The sequence below is a fragment of the Strix aluco genome, unplaced genomic scaffold, assembly GCF_031877795.1.
Source record: "Strix aluco isolate bStrAlu1 unplaced genomic scaffold, bStrAlu1.hap1 H_1, whole genome shotgun sequence".
NCBI lineage: Eukaryota > Metazoa > Chordata > Aves > Strigiformes > Strigidae > Strix > Strix aluco.
The window spans coordinates 1,866,557-1,889,127 of record NW_027436666.1 but is presented as its reverse complement, the minus strand read 5'-3'; the positions used below and the strand labels follow the sequence as shown (position 1 = coordinate 1,889,127).

Here is a 22,571-nt window from a genome sequence, read left to right as displayed (position 1 = left end):
ATGGAGCTTGGGCTTTAAAACAATCTAATTAGCAGTGAGTTTTGCTTTTGTACCTATAAGTTCTTAGTGACTAGAATGGTTAACTTCTCTGCTGATCTCAAGACTGAGTTCTTCCTCTGAGTAGTCCTTCTATTTGTCTAGTAAAAAAGCAGCATAGCTCTAAAAGTAGCTTTAGAGAGGTCACTTTTTGTATCATCAACAAGAACACCAAATGAACCCATGGAATTTTAAACATTTATGTGCGTGCACATTTTTCTGAGCTTTTCAGCTGCACTTAGCTGCACCCGCTGTAGGAAGCTGAAGTCCTTTATAAAAAATGTTGTTTTACTAAAGCTTACTTCTGCAGCTTCCATATATACCAGGTTTTGTCAGTGCTGTTCTATATATTCTTTAGCTGTTCTTAGGAAGGTACAGCATGGTAGCCAAATATTTCTTGGCAGGATACAATGAACATGAAATTCTTAATTGATCAAAGAGGAGTTTTCGCCTCCATATTCTCTTTTCATTTTAATTATACAGGTAACTTGCTCTTAATGCAGCGAAGTGTTCACATGTGTTTGTATGAATGGCCTAAATTTAAATGAACTGAGTTCTTGTGAGTGTTATTGGGGTAGCTCATGGGAAGGTTGGTGCAGCATTAAGATAGTTAATTTCCACCCAAGTGTTGAACCATTCTTTTGTGCACATTGTGTTGTCAAGCCCATAAAAGTCCATAGGAAGAGTGTCTGCAGCAAACAAGTATTTTTGAGTTGCTAAAATCTTGCAATTTCAACCCTCTATTTCCTTTAAAATGTCTAGGAGGCAGAGAAAGGTGTGAAGTTCCTAACATTGCCACCAGTATTACACCTACAGCTCATGAGATTCATGTATGATCCTCAGACTGACCAAAACATCAAAATAAATGATAGGTAAGGTTTTTTAAGGGTTTTTTTATTTATTGTATAATTGGGACCTGTGAATGTATTTTACCAAAAATAATTTACCAGAATCCTATTTTTGGTTCAGCTTCAAGAGCAAGGTGCGTGCAGTCACACGTGGTGGAGGTTCCCAAAAGAATGTTAAGGTTCTGAATGACAGATTGAATACTTAAATAGTAATTTGTAGCTGTTGTTTTGGATATGAAAGAAGTGAAAGCATCTTTCAAATGCTTTGAGCTGTGTGTGGAAAGTTGGTACATTCCCATAGGCTGTCACAAGAGTAAGTAGGATAAATAAGTAGGTCCTCTGCTTTCCCTTCATCTATTTCCATGCCCACTCACTGTAAGTTTAGGCTGATAATTTCTCAAGGAGATACGTTGTTGGTTGTAAACTAAATCTGTATTGCAACGCTTTCAGTCTCACCAAGAAGGTGAGACTGCAGCAGCTGAAAGACATTTCAAAATAATGTTCCAGTCCAGTGGTACCTGTGCTAGAAAAGCTGTATTTGTGTACTAGAAAATAACGGGGTTTGAGCTTCTCCCTTGACACAGTGAATCCAAAACCAGCACTATTTCAGTTAAAGTGCTCTTACCCTTGTTACTGAACATACTTTTTCAGAGGTGCTTATGAAGATTGTTTTTATTCCATATTAAACCAGTATAAAATCTGCTGCTGTACGCAGTATATCCCGGATAGAAATGGCATTGTAATGGTAACTTGTTCAATTTTTGTAACTACTGATTTTTGTAAGTACTGATGTCCTACATAACAGCATGTGTCTGTCTTAACTACAAATACAATTGTCTTAATCCTTTTCAAAACCAGGTTTGAGTTTCCTGAACAGTTGCCACTAGATGAATTTTTGCAAAAAACAGATCCTAAAGATCCTGCGAATTACATTCTTCATGCAGTTCTAGTACACAGTGGAGATAACCATGGCGGACATTATGTTGTTTACTTAAATCCAAAGGGGGATGGCAAAGTGAGTATTGAAAAGCACCTAAACATATTTGTGTTTTGCAAATATGTACTTGCAGTTTTCGTAATGGAAAAATATTTGGAATTTTTGTTCCCGAACTGAAGAGCGTGCTGGCACACTTGCTTTATCACACAGGGTTTTGACTTCTCCACATAGTTCGTGGCTTGATACTCTTTCATTTGGTGCATATTCCAACGTATTTGGGAAACTTGCTTTGTGTTGGCAAAAAGAAAAACCAGTAGCCCTTGTATCTAGTTTTTTTCTTTTTAGGGAGGAGCCTGCATTTGGAGGCATTAAAGAATCACTTGCCCTCTTAAGAGGAGCAGCTTCATCTTTGCTATTGGCTTTTGGCAAAAGACTTTTAACTAAGGAAATCCCTTCAGTTGTGTGTGTATATGTGTTGACGTTCTGTTGCAATCAGATTTTATCCAGCATTTTTTTAGGGTGATTTTATGCTGAAGCAAATATGAATGTTTCAGATGTTTCCGTGACTCAGAAGTTCAGTATCTTTGCATGTCCCACTGTTACAGGTTTAGGTGACTTGATTGGATCAGATGTTTATAGGTCAGGTGCCTCTTCCCTTGAGTTGACTGGTTTTGTGTGTACATGATGGTTCACAGTAAGAGTAGGAGTCAGATCTTGCTGTAAATTTGTGCTATTTGTCTTTCATTCTTAATTGGCTTTATTGTTTTAATTTAAAATTTGCTGTAATTACTTTAAATGTACATATAAGTACTAGATATCTTCTGCATCACTGCTTTTTATTTTACAACAAACAAGGTCCATTTTCTGATTCGTATAGAAACGCTAGATATTTGAATAACAGTCTTGAAAAGTTCTTTGAATACTTATTGGGCGTTTGATATTCAGTGTAAAATGTTCAGATATTTCGGTAAAGGTTCAGTATTTATGGCCTTCCTTATGCTGAGCACAAGTAGCAGGTAGCACAAATTATACTGAACTAGATTTTTTTTTTAAACTCATGCTGTTTGAAGAGCAATTTTAGTTACTTCAAAGAGCTGAAAGACATGCCAGATATAGGATTAATTTATCATTTGAGAACATGTTTTGTGTGTAAAATTATATTTATATAAAATTTTCTTTCTAGTGGTGTAAATTTGATGACGATGTTGTATCAAGATGTACAAAGGAAGAAGCGATTGAACACAACTATGGAGGTCATGATGATGACTTATCTGTACGGCACTGTACGAATGCATACATGTTGGTTTACATCAGGGAATCAAAATTAAGTATGTATACTCTGCATGTGTTCCAAGTCAGATTTACATACAGAGATTTAGGGCTATATTTTACTTTGAATTGTTGACAGTCTTCCTATACAAAGGGACTTCTCTGTGGGATCAACCAGTCTTTCTCTCACTTTTGGAAAGTATGTGCTAATCTAATGTCATCTTTTCTTGGCACAGTAAGGCAGGACTCTGTATCTGCAAAGTGCTTCAGCCTTGATTATTTTATAAGATGGAAAAATTAGTGAACTAACTTCAGTGATGAAAACTAAATCCAATTGATTATAAATATGTAGATATATGTGTACTAAAAAAATTGGTGGTAAATATTTTTCTAATCCTGAGATGAATATTTAATTCAGAAGTCTATGATACATATTTCATGGAAGTAGTGCATTTTGGCTTGGGAGAGAAGATGCTTCTTTTGCCAAAACCATGATGATATCAAACCATGTTTTTAATTAAAACATGAAAAAAAGCTGGTTTTGACTTCAAATCAGAGGAAAGTCAAGTGTGTATGAAGAAAACCTTGTTTGATATAAATCTTGAAATAACATCACAAAATCTGCTTTGTAGGTGAAGTTTTGCAGCCTGTCACAGACCATGATATTCCTCAACAACTTGTAGAAAGGCTACAAGAGGAGAAAAGGATAGAAGCTCAGAAGAGGAAGGAGAGGCAGGAAGCTCACCTCTATATGCAAGTGCAGGTCAGCTTTTGAAACTGATTAGGTTGCAACTACCTTACCACTAAAATTCAGAATATTGAGCCACCCAAGACAAACCTTGATTATTTTTTTTTTTTAAATTTGTATTTGGAAGTAGTGTTTGAAGTGAAATTATGATTTTAGTGCTTGTAAGTATATTTACATATGCAACAAATCCTAATGAAACAAACAGTACTGTATGTTACATGCATTTCTGTTTTCTCCAGAAGTTACGTGCTTGCAAATAAAAAAGCAAGTTCAGGTGAAAGGAAGAGGACCAGGGTTTTCAAATGGCTGCCCTGCCACCGCACTTTTATCTCCTTCAGGAATTATTTTCTAAAATTAGAATGTATCTAGCCATAGGCTGCTAGCCTGGACTACTGCCAAACTGAGCTCATCAAGTAGAAGCAGAAGGAGAGAGTGCTTATATTTGCAATTATCTTTTTGGAAAAGCCAGATGGACTAGATTGTTATGAATTGCCTTAAGGAACCCTGTTTATGGCTCTTTCCAGAGCCCATCTGGCACAAGAAAATAGAACCCATTTTCCATTTGCCTCCATGCTTCATTGCATCTTCTTTCTGGTGTTCATAAGTGGAGATGTTGGTGAAGTTTAGGTGGTTCTACACTGCGTTTACACTAGACCTGTTTTCAGTGGAGAGACTGGCAGAGTTGTACCGTTTGTCTTTCTGTTAACAAAAAAGGTATGGGAGCTGTGGGAGATCTAGGAAACACTTTAGGCCAGCCTCCTTGCATTACACCAGTAAAATAATGAGGTAGCCTTTTTTTAAGTGCCAAGATTGCTGGAGCACATGTTTCCAAGATTGGGATCTAAGCACAACTGGTTTTTAATTGTTCAGGATTTGTAAGAATTATTGTATTTTAATTACTTACACTGATTTGACTATCAACAAGAGGTTTTTAATTTCATTATAATGTGCATACTTGCAAATTTTCTTCGTGAGAACATGAATAGTGTTAGCAGTGTGCCACTATCCAGGGAGCTGATGGTACATAGTAAAGCATCATGAGAACATACAACACTGTGCAGCTGAGTTAATATGAATATTGATATGAATATGAACCTTTAAACGTAATTTTTCAGATAGTGGCAGAGGATCAGTTCTGTGGTCACCAAGGCAATGATATGTATGATGAAGAAAAAGTGAAGTACACTGTTTTCAAAGTATTAAAAAACTCCACACTTACAGAATTTGTTCAAAATCTCTCTCAAACAATGGTAAGTTTTCTGTAGTTGAGTATCTGTACATTTTATTACATTATGGTTGCTTCATAGTCTTTATATTCTGCAAGTACTGGCAGCAGTTGTAACGTAGACTTTTTAAAGTAGAGGATCTGTTTGGGTTTAATAAATGTTTCTTAGCTTTTTTTGGTGTGTATTTTCTGTCACAATTTATATTTGTTTCAGGGATTTCCCCAGGATCAAATCAGATTATGGCCAATGCAAGCTAGAAGTAATGGAACAAAAAGACCTGCAATGTTAGATAATGAAGCAGATGGCAATAAAACGGTAAATGTTCATTGACCGCGGACATTATTTCTGTACATGACCTGTGATTTTTAGTTCTCTTTAAGAATCTGTAATTTTGGGACATAAAATTTTTCAGGGTTTTAATTTAACCTGTATCTGGTAAAGTTTGATACTTGGAAGATTTGAGATTTAGTGGATTGATTTGGAGAGCAGGGAGGAGTGTGGTGCATGACTTTTCTTCCATGAAAAAAGCATTGTTTTTGTTAGATTTCAAACAGAAATGTCTTTTTGAGTCCTCCATTATTTGGGCAAAACCTCTGGATTTAATAAATGCGTTACTTAAAACGTAAAACCACAGAAAACAGTGATTGGTTTCACTGTCTTGTTATTTCTGAAGTGAAGTAATTTTCTTGCCGTAATACAGATAACTGTAGGTGTATTTTTTTTTTAAATGAATAATAAATACATCCATTTTAAATAAAATCTGTCATTTGTGCTTCATTAAAACTTTTTTGGTGTTTTTATATCTGTCGTTTCTCTTAAACTTTGTAAACTTCCTGTCATTAATGCAACTAAAAAAAAAAATTCTCCCACTCATAGAATGACATAAAGTTCTTGTATCTGATGAAAATGCAGATATCGGGTTATATTATATTCTTCAGACACTTCTTTTCTTCTTCCATATCTTTCTACATAGATGATTGAGCTCAGTGACAATGAAAATCCATGGACAATATTTTTGGAAACAGTAGATCCAGAGATGGCTGCTACTGGAGCAACACTACCCAAGTTTGATAAAGATCGTAAGCATATATGCTAAAACTTGAGTAAATAAAAAGTACTTTTATTTTGGGTATATCTCAGAAAATGTTGTGCACTCCTTTTTTCAATGATGACATTGATGTACCCATCAAACTGCAGTGCTGAGATTAATTTTTCTCATGCAGTTTTTCACTCATTTCTTAAGTGTAAGACACGTTTCACATGTTTTTAGGATAACTGAATAAATTTTTTTACATACACATAAAAAGTTGATTTATAAAAATGCAGCATTTATGAATATTTTAAGGGCATTAACCAAATTAATAAAACAAGGACACATCTTCCTTACTGCTTAAAGAAAAATATCTAGGTGATACTCTGTTCCGCCCCGCCAACATACTCAAATAAGCCTTAAAATTAAAACTTGTTTCTTAATTTGTAGATGATGTAATGTTGTTCCTGAAGATGTATGATCCGAAGACTCGGAGTTTGAATTATTGTGGACATATCTACACACCTATATCCTGTAAAATACGTGAGTTCTAAAATTCAATTTCAGTGTTATAATTGATGTTTTTTAAAGACAATAGATTGCACATTTTTTTTCTTTTAATATTAGTTTTATCAGTGAAATCAAAAGGTAGGCTGTAAAGGTATTACTGAAATGAGAAAGAAATTCTTATTTCTCCCAACACCTGATGGTTTTCTTCCCCATGTTGTGTCAGTGAAACTTTCTTCAATGCTGAGAGCGTTGCCTTAATACACTGTTGGCTGTCAGTTAATATTTTGTTGCAGGTTTGCTGAACATAAACAGCTGTTTCAGACTTGCTGTAAAGCTTTGTGATTTGATATTGCACTTCAGTTTAGTTTTTTCCTTCTATTTCAAGTTGGGGGGTTTTTTGTGGAATGTACTTCTGCAATAGCTTTTAGAATAACTCTTCTACAACTTTTCACTATGGTAGCCTGAGAGCAGCTGCTCAGACTGAATTGGGTGTCAGTCTTGGTTTTCATATGGGTCAATTTAAAGAATTCAGCAATACTTCGATTTGTTATTTTGAATGTCTCATTTTGTTGACTTGTACATGCTTTCTAATTTTTTATTTTAGCTGTCTTTTTAAAATTTTTTTAAAGAGATTAAAATTTTTCTCTGGGGAAGGAACGGTGTTATTTCATCTCTTTGATCTTGGATGGCCTTGCACATTTTGTTGTTGTTGTTCAGATGAAGTGGAAGGAAACTTGGAAGGCTTTCTTTCTTAGGCGTTTTAAAACTATTTATCCAGGGTAGAAAAGTAGGTTCTCTCCTTTTTGCAGGAGATCTCACTAGCGGTTAAAGTGCAACACATTTCACATTCCTTTTCTTTTCCAATAGGTGACTTGCTTCCAGTTATGTGTGAGAGAGCAGGATTTCCACAAGAAACTAACCTTATCCTCTATGAGGTTTGGATTGATAGACTTTTTGTAACATTTTTCTCTTTTCTCTAGTTATAGCATGTAAAAAGAAGCTTTACTGGTTAAAAAAAGGTTGCTCATGACAATGGTGATTTATAAATCATAAACACTCTTTAACCTGTGGTTTTCAAGTCCACAGTGCTGCAAGAGAGTAGCAGCAGATAGTTAACTTCAGAATAGATTTAAAATTAAACAGAAGTGTGAGGCTTTAAAACCAAAAAATGTCTACATGAAGTCCTACATGAGCCACTTTGCTGTGCTAAATCTGTGCATATCCTCTGATTTGCGGTGTTAGAGGAGCTAATGCTGCTAACATTATTGGCTGTTGTATTTTCAGTGCCCTCCTTAGACAGCAGAGTTGAGAAAATGTTGCATCTTCTCCTTCCTTCCCTAAGTTAGAAGTCCGCAAACAAAATGCTTAGTCTGCTAACACATTTCTGCCCAAACACAGAAATAGCAAATCTTTATAACTGCTGTATTTATTGAGTGCCGAAGATGCAGATCCTGCCAAGATAAAGTCTTTGTTATAGTAAGAACAAGGAATTGTTTTTTTGTTGTGATTTTTGTTAGCAGTCATGCTGCTCTCTCTGGTGGTTCCAGGGGAGCACACACACTTTCATCCTAAAAAGCAGAACTGTCAGGTGCTCCTACTCTGTGCAGATCAGCGTTGCAGTTTGATTCCAGTTTATTTAGACAGGTGCTTTTATCCCAGGAGGTCAACCTACAAGTGTAAATATGTAATATGCATATAGATTTAAAAAAAACCCCAACAAAGTCATATTAAAAATGCATATGGTACAAAAGATAGGTGAATTGCTGTACAAAAGTTCTGCACTATTAAAATAAGTGGGCATAACCTGTGTGTTTTAAGCTTCTGGAAGCTGCATCAGTAGAAAAATCTAATCTCTGAATTTTGGAATAGGTAACACTGAATGATAAAATACTTTTAAAAATTAAGATAATTTTATCAATAGCAATTAGATAGATGTATCTGGACCTAAGATTATATTTACTTTGCGCATATATATATATATATATCCATTTGTTTCAGTTGAAAGAAGATGCAAGCTGATGACATCTTCACTATACTTGTAACCTTTGTTTGTGTCTTTTGTTTATTCAGTGATCAACAATTTTTGTTCTTTATTGCAGGAAGTTAAACCCAATTTAACAGAAAGGATTCAAGACTATGATGTATCTCTTGATAAAGCTCTTGATGAACTCATGGATGGCGACATCATAGTGTTTCAGAAGTATGTATTGTAGGGGGCTAGCTTATTGCCGTTAAATCACCTGGTTCACTTTGAAAGCAGAACCTCCTTTAACTTAGCATTTTTAACAAGAGCAAAGTATAATTTTCCAACAGTAGAAATGTTCTCAGCAGTTCTCATTTATTTTTTAATTTCCCCTTTGAATAAACATTAGTAGTATTTTAATTACCACATGCCACATTATTTAAGGAAAAGAAGGTTTCATCGTAGTTTATAAAACTAACAACCTAAAATAAGCCTTAATATTACCAAAGAGCGTGGTTTAGCAATGCATCTGAGTTCTGCAGCTTTTCACTTGGAGCCACTGTAACGTAGACACTGAAGAGCCTACCAGCATTTCAGATCTCAAGCTCAGTATCATTACCACTGTACGAGGCTCTTGGGTTTGGAGCTCCTTTCAGCTTAGAACCGAACCAAACTTCTTTCCCTTTTTTTTCCTTTTATTTATGCTCACAGTAAGTTCCTTACTGGTCTATGGTGATAAGATGCTCCCAATTTGTCTGAACAACTCATAGGTGTACTGGTGCTTCAGCTGGAGTTTTCTCCAAGGCAGAAGGAGAACTCCTGCATCTTGTATCCGTTAAAGGGATCTTTCATAAGCTTGTCAGGGCTATAAATCAGCATTTCTATGCTCTCACTTCTGATGGTCACACCCAACTGTGTTGCTCTGTTTCTCTCCATGGGCTGACAGTGGGTGGAAGCCAGCTAGTCTGTCTTCAGCACTCTTACCCCAGATTATGTGAGATGAATGTATTTCTCATGTCATGCCTTGGAACTCGCATTCCCTGTTGACTCAGTTGGTGTTATGCACCTTTGGCTGGCTGCTGACTCCCGGGTAAGTGCACAGCTTGTACCCTGGTGCTGTTTCTCCACTGAGAAGATAGGGGTACCAGTCAGTAGTGACCCAAACCAGCACTGGTGCCAGCTGGTTTGCTTCTGTGGTTCAAGGAGTGCTATTGTACATCTGGCCTCTCTGCAAAGCAATTAATACAGGAGTACATGGAAAGCTGTGGCAGCGTTAATACAGACACGCAGTAATGTGCCAGGGTGGGAAGGAGGGATGACGACTGCTAGAATGATGCTGTGAACAACTGGATTCAGAGTATTGCCAGATTGCCAGATGAGCGAGCACAGTGTGCGAGTGCGTTTGCCCTTGCACTGCGCAGAAATACTCTGAGGTGTGGGTCGCTACTGTCTGTATTAGTTCTACCGTGTATGAGTGGTGGCTCTTTTAAAAGGTTTCTAAACTCTCTGTATCTCTCAACTGTTGCTGACTTACTGTAGAACACGTTTTTAAAAGCCCTGTCTGCTGGTATGTGTGACAGTATGATATGTAATGGTATTATCATTTGTTTGCTCTTGTAGGGATGACCCAGAAAATGATAACAGCGAGCTACCAACAGCTAAAGAATACTTCCGAGACCTCTATCATCGTGTGGATGTCATTTTCTGTGATAAAACCATCCCCAATGACCCAGGCTTTGTTGTTACTTTATCCAATAGGATGAATTACTTTCAGGCATGTGTCCTATTTGTTTCTCTGCTTTTGTTTCCTTGTTCTGAAAGTAACTTTTGCACTAATTCGCAAGTGCATTAATACATATTTTAGAAAAGAGTAGATCTGTTCTTGTACACTTTTTGCATTGTGGTAATGAAAAATTTAAGGAAGCCGCTAATGCTTGTGAGAAGAAAATACTCTAAAACCCTCTAGCTTTATTAATAATCAGTCAGTTGACAATAGGATTCTTTATTGATACACCATTCTACTCTGCCAGGGAAATGATATTCTAATGAAATTATGTGTTTGCTTTCTAAGTGACATGTAAAACTTGCTCAACCTATTTAGCTGTTAAAAGGAGAATACCTTGGGAATCCAGTGATACCTATTTTCTGCTTGTAATATCACCAACAATACTCATTTTGTAGAACAAACTGTATTGCGTTGTTCACACAATGCTGTTTAATGCTCAGTGGCACTAACAGATCCAACCTGTTGTGTTCAGAGAGGATGACCCGGGGTGTTTAGAAGAGGAAAACTGGACAATGAAACTTTAAAAAAAATTTTTAAAAATAAAATAAAGTCAGTCTGATCTATTAAGAGCCTGAGTAGATTTGGCTTCCTACAGTTCTCCTGTAGTTGCTTTTGCATTGTCAAAAAGATCACTTAAAACCAGACAGTTTATTTTCTGTCACGAAAGGCAGGAACTTTGAGCACCTGCATACACAGGGGAAGTCAGGGATGACTTTTGCTATCCTGTTCTCATCATCTGCTTTGTGGCAACTCACTTTCTCTTATTTCATTTTTACTTGAAGTGTAAGTTCTTCATAGGTTTTTTTTTTGCTAAGGGAAAAAGAGAATCCCCATGCTTTTTGTGAGGCAGTGATGTGAAATATACTGGTGGGAACAATGTGATATTACCCACCAAGCTAACTTCCTTGGAGTGAATTAAAGAACAGTGGCAGTTAACAAAGAGCAAGTCTTGACTGATTTCCCCAATAATACTATAATTAAAAAAAGAAAACCAAACCCAAACATAAAACCAACCAAACAAAACCCAAAAGAGGAGTAGAGTTATTGTTGTGGATTTTGTGGCCTTTTGGTGACAGTGATTTACTGTAATAAAACAGACAGTTTCATTTTTTTTTTCTAGTATATCTTACTCTGTCAAATGTTCAGAAGATAAAGATACTAGTTTATTTTGCCTTGGGGAAGAGGACATAGTGGGTCTGTCTCAGAATTTCAGTAGCATAATGTTCTTGACATGTAAAGAATGACTATGATAGAGCAATGTCATAACTGTCTGGAAAAAAAATCAGAATTTACAAAAAAATTTATTTGCAGGTTGCAAAGACAGTTGCGCAGAGACTTAATACGGATCCAATGCTATTACAGTTTTTCAAGTCCCAAGGGTAAGATGAATTTCCTTAGTGTTCTGTGTCTAAACTATTCTTTAAAATACTTAGCTGAAATATAGATAGGTAACAGTTACTTCGTAGTTTTTCCAGATTGTTAACTAATCCTTTATCAGTAAAATGTTAGCATTCTGGCATGCACAGCAAGTCACATAGACAGTTTTAAGTATTGCAATGGCTGGCTCTAGAGCCTGAAAGAATTGCACGTTTTAGAAGAGTTCTAGTAAGTGTCACTGAAAAAAAGATGCATTTTAAAGGATCACTGTTTAAATTTCTAAAATCATTAAGTACTTCAAAGCCTTACTGCATGGGACAAATTATTAAGGTAATGCAAGTGCTGTTTCAGTGAATGCAGATTTCTAGAATGGAAGAGAGCAGAAGCAAGTGCACGTAAAAGCAGGATTTTTGCTGATTTTACACATTTAAATGCAGGAGTTACTTCACTGATTTTCCCCCTCCTCCCCCAAAGTCTGCAAGTGAGGTTTTATGAAGATGACAGTAATCTAACAAGTTCACAGCTGCTCAAAGGGACATTTCTGGTGTTCTTGGGCACAGTTACATAAAACTGGATTTGAATCTGTATAAAACTATAGCAGAAAACAGCACATTAGTAGTTATATGCTGCAGGAATAGCACAAAAAATACATTATCTTCTGTATCTGTGTAAATGTAGATTGCTCTTTATTAACCTGTAGGCATCTCCCTTCATCATCAATGAGTGTTGTAATTTGAGTAGCTCTTTATAGTTTACAGTGCTGTGGTCACTCTGGAATTTGCTGTGTCATATGGCTCCACAAATTAACCTTCCATGTGAATCTAAAGCATGTGCTGCTATACAGGTAGTTTCAGAGGAATGTAGGTCTGCCACCCTGCAGCATTAAAGGTGAGCTTGTAAACATCCGAGAGAGTTAACATGCACAGTGGGTGGTACTTCTGTTCCTGTACACTCACCTGTTTTTAAAAATCACTAAAGCACTGAATATAATGCTGCTTAGGCTGTGCTAGCAATTATGTGAAACTGGAAGCCAGGAATAAAAATGTACTTGGTACTTCAATTTACTGAGCAGTGACGGCTTGTAAGAAGACATTTATTTTTCTTCTTCCTTCTGTAGTTATAGGGATGGCCCTGGTAATCCTCTTAGGCATAATTATGAAGGTACTTTAAGAGATCTTCTGCAGTTCTTCAAGCCTAGGCAACCTAAAAAACTTTACTATCAACAGGTAAGAGTCTTTTGTTTTTATGGTGCAAGTTAAAAAAAATAATTCTGCCCTATACAAAGTATGCCTAAAGTGTTTTTTTTTTCCTTCCCTAAGCTCAAAATGAAAATAACTGATTTCGAAAACAGAAGAAGTTTTAAATGCATATGGCTAAATAGCCAGTTTAGGGAAGAGGTGAGTGAGGCTGGCTGTTACACGCTTGCTGTCATTTCTGTGTCAAAGCTGGTATGGCTGTGATTATGGTTCACACGCTCTGTTGTGCCTGAATAACACAAAACTAGAACAAACTTTTACATTATGTAAAAACCACCAAAAAACAAAACCCCAACCCACCACCAAAAAAACACAAAAAATAAATTTAAAAAAATTGTGTCAGTTCTTAACAAAAATTTTGAAGATAACATAGGTGTTCACTTTAGTAATTGTTATCTTTTTAAAGATGAATTTTTGATGAAGATAATCCAGTGTATTCTGTGTTTTAATATGGTTCTTTACATTTTCAGATTTTATAACAATTTTTCTGTTTCAAATTCTGTAGGAAATAACAGTATATCCAGATAAGCATGGGTGTGTGCGGGACCTGTTAGAAGAATGTAAAAAAGTTGTAGAACTCTCTGAAAAAGGTTCAGGAAAATTAAGGTAAAGCTGGAAGGTTTTTATTTCTTTTATGTGATTGTGTGGATTTTATGCAGAAAAGTGTCCATAGAATTAAAAGTTCTGTTGTTGTTATAAAATGAAATCCAATACGATGTTAAAAATAAAAGGCTTCCAGATTCTCATTATTCTCATTATTAAGAGAGTTCTTATTAACTACGAATATAAATTTTATATAATTATTTATTTTGTATTTAATGAGGTTACATCCTTGAGATGTATAAGTTTCATCAATTGCATTTGTTAATTCACAATTTAATGATTGTTTCTAATTCAAGCATTTCATGCTGTTCATTTCTCAGGAGTTAAAAGTGAGGTCATTTAAAGAGTTTAAAAAATAATCTAAATTAAAAACCTTTGTCTTGTAATTGCACATACTGGCTTTTTTTAGCATAAATTACTCCTGGTTCAACCTCTTGTAACTTTACCACTTAATTTTTACTAAAGTCTGAATTTAGAGTTTTACAAAAACAGTAGTAGCATCTGTTTACATCCTGACTATGCTAATCATTCTCAAGGTTAGAGAAAGAGATGTTGCATTAATTTTTTTAATTGTTTTTTGTTTTTCCTGTTTGTTTATTTTTAAGGCTGCTAGAAATTGTAAGTTACAAAATAATCGGTGTCCATCAGGAAGATGAGCTGTTAGAGTGTTTGTCACCTGCAACAAGTCGAACGTTTCGAATAGAGGTAAATACTACTTTCTTTAAGAAACTTTGAAACTTGCCTTTGAGAGAAGAAACTCTCTCAAGTGGTAATTCTCTTTTTTTTCTGGATTCTGATTTTCAAATACCGTGATACTTGCAGCAAGCTAGATTACATGATAATATATACTTTTTTAAAAGATGCTCCTTCTAAAATTTTTCCTTTGTTCCATTTGCTTCCCTATAATGATTTCATTCTTTAATTTTTTGTGTGTGTGTGTTATAAAAATACACAAAGACTTGGCAAAGGCTTGTCCATAGGACATTTGCTGCCTTAGTAATAATTCCAAGGTTTGTTTGAGGACACACAATATAAATGTTTATGCTTAGAACCAACCTACTTTCATACTCTAAAAAGTATTCTAGAAGACTTTGTTTCCTTTTCTGTTAAGTTTGAGCTTCCTGAGGCAAATTCTGATGCTTATGTGATTTTTCTAAACATTTCATCATTCAAATCTGTTAACTTGCTTCAAATATCAGAAATTTTTAGAAAAAGTTTCCAGTGTAAACTATAATGGGGAGATGACAAGAGGTCTGTGATACTGCTATCAGCTACTACTACAGCTGATAGAAGATTTCATGTCAAAAGAGTCATCTGGGGAAGCCCAAAATTTGTATTTACTGAGTAGGGGATGAAATGCTGTCATGGCAGGGATGAGCGTTTCTTGTAAAAAGACTCTGTCAAACACCATGGTTCTTTTAATTGTTTTTAAATCGACTTGTTCTACATCAGTAACAGTAAATCAATGATGCTTTTAGTTACTTGGGTAAGTTTTAGCTGATTGCAATCATAATTTTATGTCTGGATCTAGGAAATTCCTCTGGACCAGGTAGATATAGATAAAGAAAATGAGATGCTAATCACAGTGGCACATTTCCACAAAGAGGTTTTTGGGACATTTGGAATTCCATTCTTGCTGAGGATACACCAGGTACAGTATGCCTCTCTTTTTCTCCCCATGGGATTATACTGATGATGTGTTCATAAAAGTACTGTCAAAGAAATTGATTAGTACAAAAAGTGTATAGGAAAATACCGTTTCTGTATAAAAGGTTCTGTCCCATATATGCCTTTTGTAGTTAAATAATTTACCGTCTTAGTTCTCTTTTGCATATACAGATTGTTTAGTGTTTTCAGTGAGCCTGGGCAATATCAAGAAAGTAGGCATTCGGAATCAGCCAAGGACTTGAAATGCTATCAAAGTGATACTACCCCCTCCCCCAACCGCCTGCAGAACCCCCCCAACAAACCTAGGATCCTCCTTCTAACACCACTTCAGTAATCGCGATGCACCCTTGTTGGCAAAAGTGGCTTAGGCTGTGGGTGCTTGGCTTCTTACTGAGACACGTGATTATGAAAAACGAGTTTGCTTTCTTCAACGTTTTTCTAAGATGACTTTGCATTTCATAATTTCTGTAATTTGATGTGCTTTATCATCTAGGGCTGCAAGTTAATACAAGAGTGAAGGCTAATTTTGAAAGCTGAATTTAAATTCTTAAGTTTTTGTGTGGTGCTGCTCCAGCTGAATGTCACACTGATTCTTTTAATATCAAAGTGTATTTCTGGGGGCAGTTAGCAATTTGCTTCTAAACTTTTTCCGGTTCATGCATGTTAGTTTGTATGAAAATTACCTACTTCTAGAAGAGTGTTGGAATAAGAAACGTCCATGTATCTTCATCCCATAGAATTTTACTGGTTTTCCATATTTTTGATCAGTGTAGGGTAAAACCTGTGTATTGATTTCTGGTGGAAACCTTTTGCACTGCATTTCCCTGTCTATGACAGTTGATATATATTACTGATCTTTAAGTTGATGGTGTCCATCATTTTTTGGGCAATGTATGTACACAGCATGCAGAAACACTACAAAAAAGTTACTAATTGAAGGGGGGCATCACAGGTGTAGAGGTTTTAAAAAGTAATATGCTTAGAAAGGATATGTAATTTTTTTTCCCCAAATTCCTATTTTGATGGTAATTTTCTAAATTTCTTTCTTACCTTTAACTTGACTTACACATATCACTAACAGTGCTTGGTCGATCTGTGGAACAGTTTGCTTAATGATGAATCAATAAGACTTAAAGTTGCTGAATTTATAGCAAGTTGTATGTTGTTATTTCATATAGTAGTGGAATACTACAATACCAAAACTACACAAGTTGATGCTTGTGTGATTTTGTGAATAACTAAGAGATTAAGGCAGTGTATTTCAGTGAAGCTTGAAGCAGGAGATAATAACAGTATCCTTTTTTTTCCTAGATTTTTTTACATTAAAAATCTTGTTGTAATTATTAGGGTGAACACTTCAGAGAGGTTATGAAGCGGATTCAGACAATGCTGGACATACAAGAAAAAGAATTTGAAAAGGTAATGGCAAGTTGGAAGAGTTTTTATTGCTGATTGTAGACCTTAAATGTGTTTATTTTAAGAAGTTGGAACACCACAGGTTTGGGATACCTGTAAATTTTGATCAATAGAACAGTTACTAGACTTAAATAATGCTTTTTCTGAAAATAACTAGGTAGGATGTGTCGGAGTAGAATTTCTGTTCTGCATCAAAAGAGATACTTGGCAGAACATTAAAGTAACCTAGAAAAGTTTAGGTCGTGCAGGACCTCTAGAGGCCACCCACTTCAGGTTCCAGCTCAGAGCAGAACTAGCTTAAAGTCAAGTCAGGTTGCTCAGGGTTTTACCTAGTTACGATTTGAAAACTCCCAAGGATGAAAATTCTGCCACGTTCTAGACGCTGTATTTTAGAGCATTACTACTATCATAGTGAAGGCTTTATTTTTTCCTTCATTGTAATCAAAATTTTTCATTTTGCAACTTGTGATGGTTGCTTCTTTCTGGTCTTTTTGCTGTGCAACTCTGAGAAGAGTCTGCTTCTGTGTAACACCCTTCAGTCAGTGGAAGACTAGATGCCCCTCTTAGCCTTTTCTTCTCTGGGCTAAACAAACCCATTTCCCTTGGCTGCTTGTATGCCATGGACTCCCGCCCCCAGCTGTCTTACTGGACTGTAGCTGGACGTGCTGCAGTTTGTGGCCATCTCTTTTTCCCTGAAGGCCCTGAACCTGGACACAGTACTGTAGATGCAGATTCATGATTTCCTGAGAATTCATTTTATCACATTATACAGTTTTGATGATGAAGGTTTTAAACAGGATTGGCTCTTATCAACCCCTGAAGAATACTACTTAAAACCAGCTGCAAGTTTGACTATGAAATTAGACTTGAAGGCTTTATTTTAATGCAGTATCTTACCAGTTGAGTTTTTTTTTTTTTCCTTCTCATAGTTTAAATTTGCAATTGTAATGATGGGCCGACACCAATATCTCAATGAAGACGAGTATGAAGTGAACTTGAAAGATTTTGAGCCCCAACCTGGTAAGTCGTTAGACAACCTAACTATTTTGACCTGCTGAAGTTACTCTGCCAGTTGTTATAACGTGATTATCCTTAACTCAAGATGCAGAAAGAGTTTGTTCTTTGTACATGAAATACATTATATGTAGTAACTAAGCAAGTATTTATATACACTTGCATGCACACTTTAAGTGTATATGTTGGTCTGAGAATATGTATTTTACAGGCATATAAATAATAATCTGTTTCCTTGTGAGTTAAAAGTTTGCATCTGAGTGACCAAATGGGTCAAATATCAGTCTAACATGCTTTACAGAAGAGGGTTAAAATGTCAGTTGCACCTTATCTGTGTTGTCCATCTGCTCCCTTGTACATTTGATTCTCACATTGTTACTGGAGTATGTGCTTGTGTTATTCCTAAAAAATACTAAGGTGCATTTTCATAAGATTCTTATTTTAAGTGTTCTGCAAAGAGGTATTTGAATTCTCATATTCACTGGAGATAATTCTTGTTCATTATTGATATCTTCAATGAATCTGAAGAATCTAACAAGAATATTACATATGTGAATAAGATGCTGTTTAGATTTTCTTCTCCTAAGAAATGCTTCACCAAGCTACAAATGCAGCTCTGTTCTGAATGTGTCTCTGTATGGTATGGTCTACCATCTTGTTTACTTGACTGCTATTTAAAGCTCTGTTCTCTGAGGAATTTACCCATAGGAGAAACCAGGTTAATCCTTCAGGAGTTCCACCACAGTCATCTTTTGAGAGTTCCAGTTGGGAATGGCACCTTTGAATCTGCAGTCAGGGCTGCTCTGTTGAAAGCCTTGAACTCATTGGGGTTTTTTTCTCCCCTAGCTTAGCTGAGTGTTGCTTTTTGTGAGCTGCTCTGTCTGGTAGAAACAAGATTGAGGACAGCTTGCTCTGTCAGAAAAATAGAACTGCACAATTATGAGCTTTGGTTTTTGTTGGCAGGTTGTGCTAGGGCCAAACTTTTTTTTTTTTTAAGCTGGGTTCTGGATTTATGTAACAGTTGTAGAGAAATCCTGTAACTGTCCACTTACTTCAAAACCCACGGAGAGTTAGACCTGTTGTTGAGTACTTTGCAGGAACCTAGCAAAAAGCCCTGTTGTGGTATGTTACACAGCCAGGATTATGGCTCATGGCTGTGAATATGAGGGGACTTGCCAAAATTTTGAATGCCTGCATCTGCACAAGTCATCCGTGAGCAGAGAAGTGTGTTGCTGGCAGGACCTCTTTTTCTGCACTAGTTGTGAGGGGCCTCTGAGTGACGAACTTGGAGGTGGACATTTCTCTATGGACAGATAAACTCTTTCTTGTGTGTTCAGAGCAGGCAGAGTCCTGATTTTATTCTGTGAGTCATTTTTCTGGGGGTGGGAAGGGGAAGGCAATAGTCTGAAATGAACTGTCGGACTTTCTGAGCAAAGCAGAACCAGTATTGCCAAAACAATGCAAAGGACTAACCAGGTAACTAGGTCAAAAATACAGAACATGGCAAAAATTGGAAAAGGGAGAACTTGACCTGTTTGTAGGAGCTGTAAAGAATATGAGATTAAATGGTTTTAATTTGAGAGTTCATGGGAAGTTGCTTCTTTGATATAATACAATTTGATAGAAGATAGAATTTCCCTTTCCCTTCCTGCCCCCGCCCCCCCCCCCCCGAAATGCTTCCATGGGGTGATAATATGATGCTCCAGTGGCTTCTTATCTAAGTAGTATTTTGAGGTCTGGGGCTCACGCATTTCTACAAATACCAAATTTTAACACGTGCTGGACTGATTGAACCAAAGCTTTGGCATTCTCTTAATTTGATTGACGTAGCTGATGTCAGTAGTGGCCATCTGCTTTTACAAAGACACACTCTCGCAATGATTGTGCTGGCGCTAATGGTGTAGGACTTGGTTTCGTTCTTTAAAAGACATTCCAGTCAGCAAGATTGGCAGTTCTCTTTTATATTTGACATTGACCATTATGTCAAACAAAGACAAATAATTTTGATTGAAGAAGATATATCTAAAAATGCAGATGCAGGCAACCAAAAAGGTCAAGTGTTTTATGCTTTAGTGGATGCAGTTGATGGCTTTGGATGCAGGAGTGTGCTTTTCTTGCTGGGGGGCTATTTAGTTTCTGCCTTCATCGTTTCACTTCAAAGAACGTTTGATGCTCTGCATTGAGGACATCGTAAAAGAGAATTTCTCCCATTTGCAAGAATTATGTGGACTCTGGTTTTTCATGAAAACTAGCAATAGATGAAACCATATTGGGTTGAATGAGTGAAAAAAATCTGTATATTTTCTTTGCAGTCTAAATATGACTAAATTTTTGTCTCAGAAAATAGAGGTCAGTTACATGATTTCTTAATTAACTAATTATTTGCATTTTACGTGAATTTAACAAATATTCCCTCTTAAACCAGGTGATAAGAATAACTTAATACAGCAGAGATAACTTATAATATGGCAAATACTACAGGTTGTCATATTTAGATGATGGATGCCTTCCTGTTTCAAACAGGCTCAGCACTTTGGTGAAAGCTGGTACTTTGATCTGTCTGTGGCCATAAATCATAACAGTAGTTTTCTTGCTTTAGCACACACTTCACTGCTGTAAACTCCTATAAGTGACTGAAGAGGAGAAAAAAACAGCTACCTGATCCAGAAACAGCTGTAAAATGTATTACTGGAAGGAAAGCAGCGGTCAGGAAAGCCGTCCTGTTGGCTGCGGACTGTAAGACTGTTCTGCAGTCCTCTTCGTACCCTCTGATTCCTATCAAACTGTGAACAGGGCACACAGGAGTAGTTTATGTAAAGGAAACTTTCCAATTTAGTCTTAAAGCTTCATTATTTTTTTTTCTCTTTTCTTTTCTAGGCAACATGTCTCATCCAAGGCCATGGCTAGGGCTTGACCATTTCAATAAAGCCCCAAAGAGAAGTCGCTACACTTACCTTGAAAAAGCTATTAAAATCCATAACTGACTTACTTAACCAGATTGTCAAGGCAAGGGACAAAAATAAGTGTGTGTGTGCACCTTTTTAACAACTGTAGAACTTTGGTACACGTGCACTATATCTGAAGTCTTCAGCAAGAGGATTTGCTGCTGATGTTAATTTTATTTTGTTGAGGCTGTTCAGTTTGGCTTCTCTGTATCTATTGACTGCCCTTTTTGAGCAAAATGAAGGTGTTTTTATAAAGCTTGGATGCCAATGAGAGTTATTTTATGGTAAACGTAATGCAAGGCAATTGTCAGCATAATGAGGGAAGAGTTTAGTAGAACAGTTGACATTGGCAAAATATTTGTCTGTAGTACGTTTATAGATGGCATAAGCTGGCTGGCTGCCCTTCCCGGTATGGTGTTCACCATCACTGCAGCTAGTAAGTCTTATGTTTAGACTCACATCAGATTTATTTCCTTCAGTTATACTTTAAATGACATTTTTGTGCATTTGTAAATGCAAAAAACTCACATCATCAATAAATAGCAATCTCTACTTCATTGTGTACATTGTTGGCACTTATTCGGGATTTTTGTCTCCTCCAGCTGCATAGGATCTTTTTTAATAAACTAGTTTTCGTTTAATTTAGTCACTACTTTGCATCCCGTTTTGCCAAGTGGATGCCCTGAGTCCTAAAAAGAGAGATTTGGGTCTTTTTATTAAATTTTCAACCATTGATAAATACCGTTGCGATTTATTATGCCATCTTCTGGCAAATAGAATGACACTCAAAAGTTGGCAAAAGCAAGTGATGAAAAGATTATAAATATCATTAATTTAGTTAACATGGGAAGAGATGGGGAAAACACAAGAAATAGCCTTTTAGCACAGAGGGCATGCTCACTAGTGTTTAGTAAGCTGTTGACTTTGTATAAAAAAGGAGGAAAAAAAATAGAAAAAAGAAAAAACGAAAAAATGAAATTGTATATTTAATGAATGAACATGTACAATTTAACACTTGGAGGTTAATTTTGTTGGGTGAGTCTGCAAGTGAATTTCACTGATGTTGATATTCATTGTGTGTAGTTTTATTTCAGTCCCCAGACTGCTTCCTTTTATTTTGGAGCTAATGCCAGCCGCGTGTCTAGTTTTGAGTGCAGTAAAGATAGAATCAGCAATTCACACTTTAATTTTACATTCTTTTCCAGTATTTTATTTTGTTTCTGTAGCCGCAGTGTACAACAACTCTTCCTGTATATTGCCTTTTTTTGCTGGAAAATGTTGTATGTTGAATAAAATTTTCTATAAAATTTTTTTCGGTGAGTGATGACATGGACATTGAAGAAGATTTCTCCTTTCCTTGGAACTAGTTTTGGGAAATGTTTTCATTTGTGAGGTTTTGCTAAACTTGTGGTTGTTTTCTTAAGTGTTGACAACTGTATAACCCTCGTATTGGTTGTTTTGGGGAAAATTTGTGGGGTTTTCTGTTTAATTGTTTTGGGTTTTGGAGGTTTTTTTGGGTTTTGTTTTTTTACCTCCTAACTAGTCACATTTGAGCTTAACAAATAAAAGCTTTTCCAGGAAGGAGCCGTGTACAAATAAGACAAATGGAAAAATTATTTTACTAGTTCGTTTGTAAAGCTTGTAGTAGAGTCTTTGTGGTAGACTTGACTCTGCCTGTACAAAATTTTTGTGGTCCAGATTCTCAAGTCTAATATTATAAATGGTGTAAAGTGAAATCTGGAGTCTCTAAAGGTAAGCTCTCTTAATAGAGTAATAGATTCCCGCCGTAATGTGTTCCCTGTATTCATAACCAAAACAAAGTGCTTAGAAGCTTCCCTTTCTCAGACCTATCAATAAACATTTAGTAGGGGTTGTGTACATGTGATGGCCTTTATACTGTTTTCTGAAATGGATTCTGGTGATTACTGAAAACACCAGC

General features: G+C 36.1%; 1 protein-coding gene across 1 annotated transcript in view; it reads left to right on the top strand.

Moving 5' to 3' along the window:
- LOC141919144 (ubiquitin carboxyl-terminal hydrolase 7) overlaps nt 1-21,943 on the top strand; it is a 74,011-nt gene extending 52,068 nt beyond the window's left edge. Inside the window, exons 12-31 of the mRNA XM_074814169.1 lie at nt 799-908; nt 1,743-1,899; nt 3,005-3,149; nt 3,723-3,853; nt 4,954-5,088; nt 5,278-5,379; nt 6,038-6,143; nt 6,545-6,637; nt 7,472-7,539; nt 8,704-8,804; nt 10,188-10,341; nt 11,665-11,732; nt 12,848-12,956; nt 13,050-13,127; nt 13,492-13,592; nt 14,195-14,294; nt 15,121-15,240; nt 16,605-16,676; nt 17,603-17,693; nt 20,565-21,943. Coding sequence (XP_074670270.1) covers nt 799-908; nt 1,743-1,899; nt 3,005-3,149; nt 3,723-3,853; nt 4,954-5,088; nt 5,278-5,379; nt 6,038-6,143; nt 6,545-6,637; nt 7,472-7,539; nt 8,704-8,804; nt 10,188-10,341; nt 11,665-11,732; nt 12,848-12,956; nt 13,050-13,127; nt 13,492-13,592; nt 14,195-14,294; nt 15,121-15,240; nt 16,605-16,676; nt 17,603-17,693; nt 20,565-20,671 — 2,148 coding nt within the window. The 3' untranslated portion in view covers nt 20,672-21,943. The remainder of the gene's footprint in view (nt 1-798; nt 909-1,742; nt 1,900-3,004; nt 3,150-3,722; nt 3,854-4,953; nt 5,089-5,277; nt 5,380-6,037; nt 6,144-6,544; nt 6,638-7,471; nt 7,540-8,703; nt 8,805-10,187; nt 10,342-11,664; nt 11,733-12,847; nt 12,957-13,049; nt 13,128-13,491; nt 13,593-14,194; nt 14,295-15,120; nt 15,241-16,604; nt 16,677-17,602; nt 17,694-20,564) is intronic.
- Nucleotides 21,944-22,571: the final 628 nt, after the last annotated feature.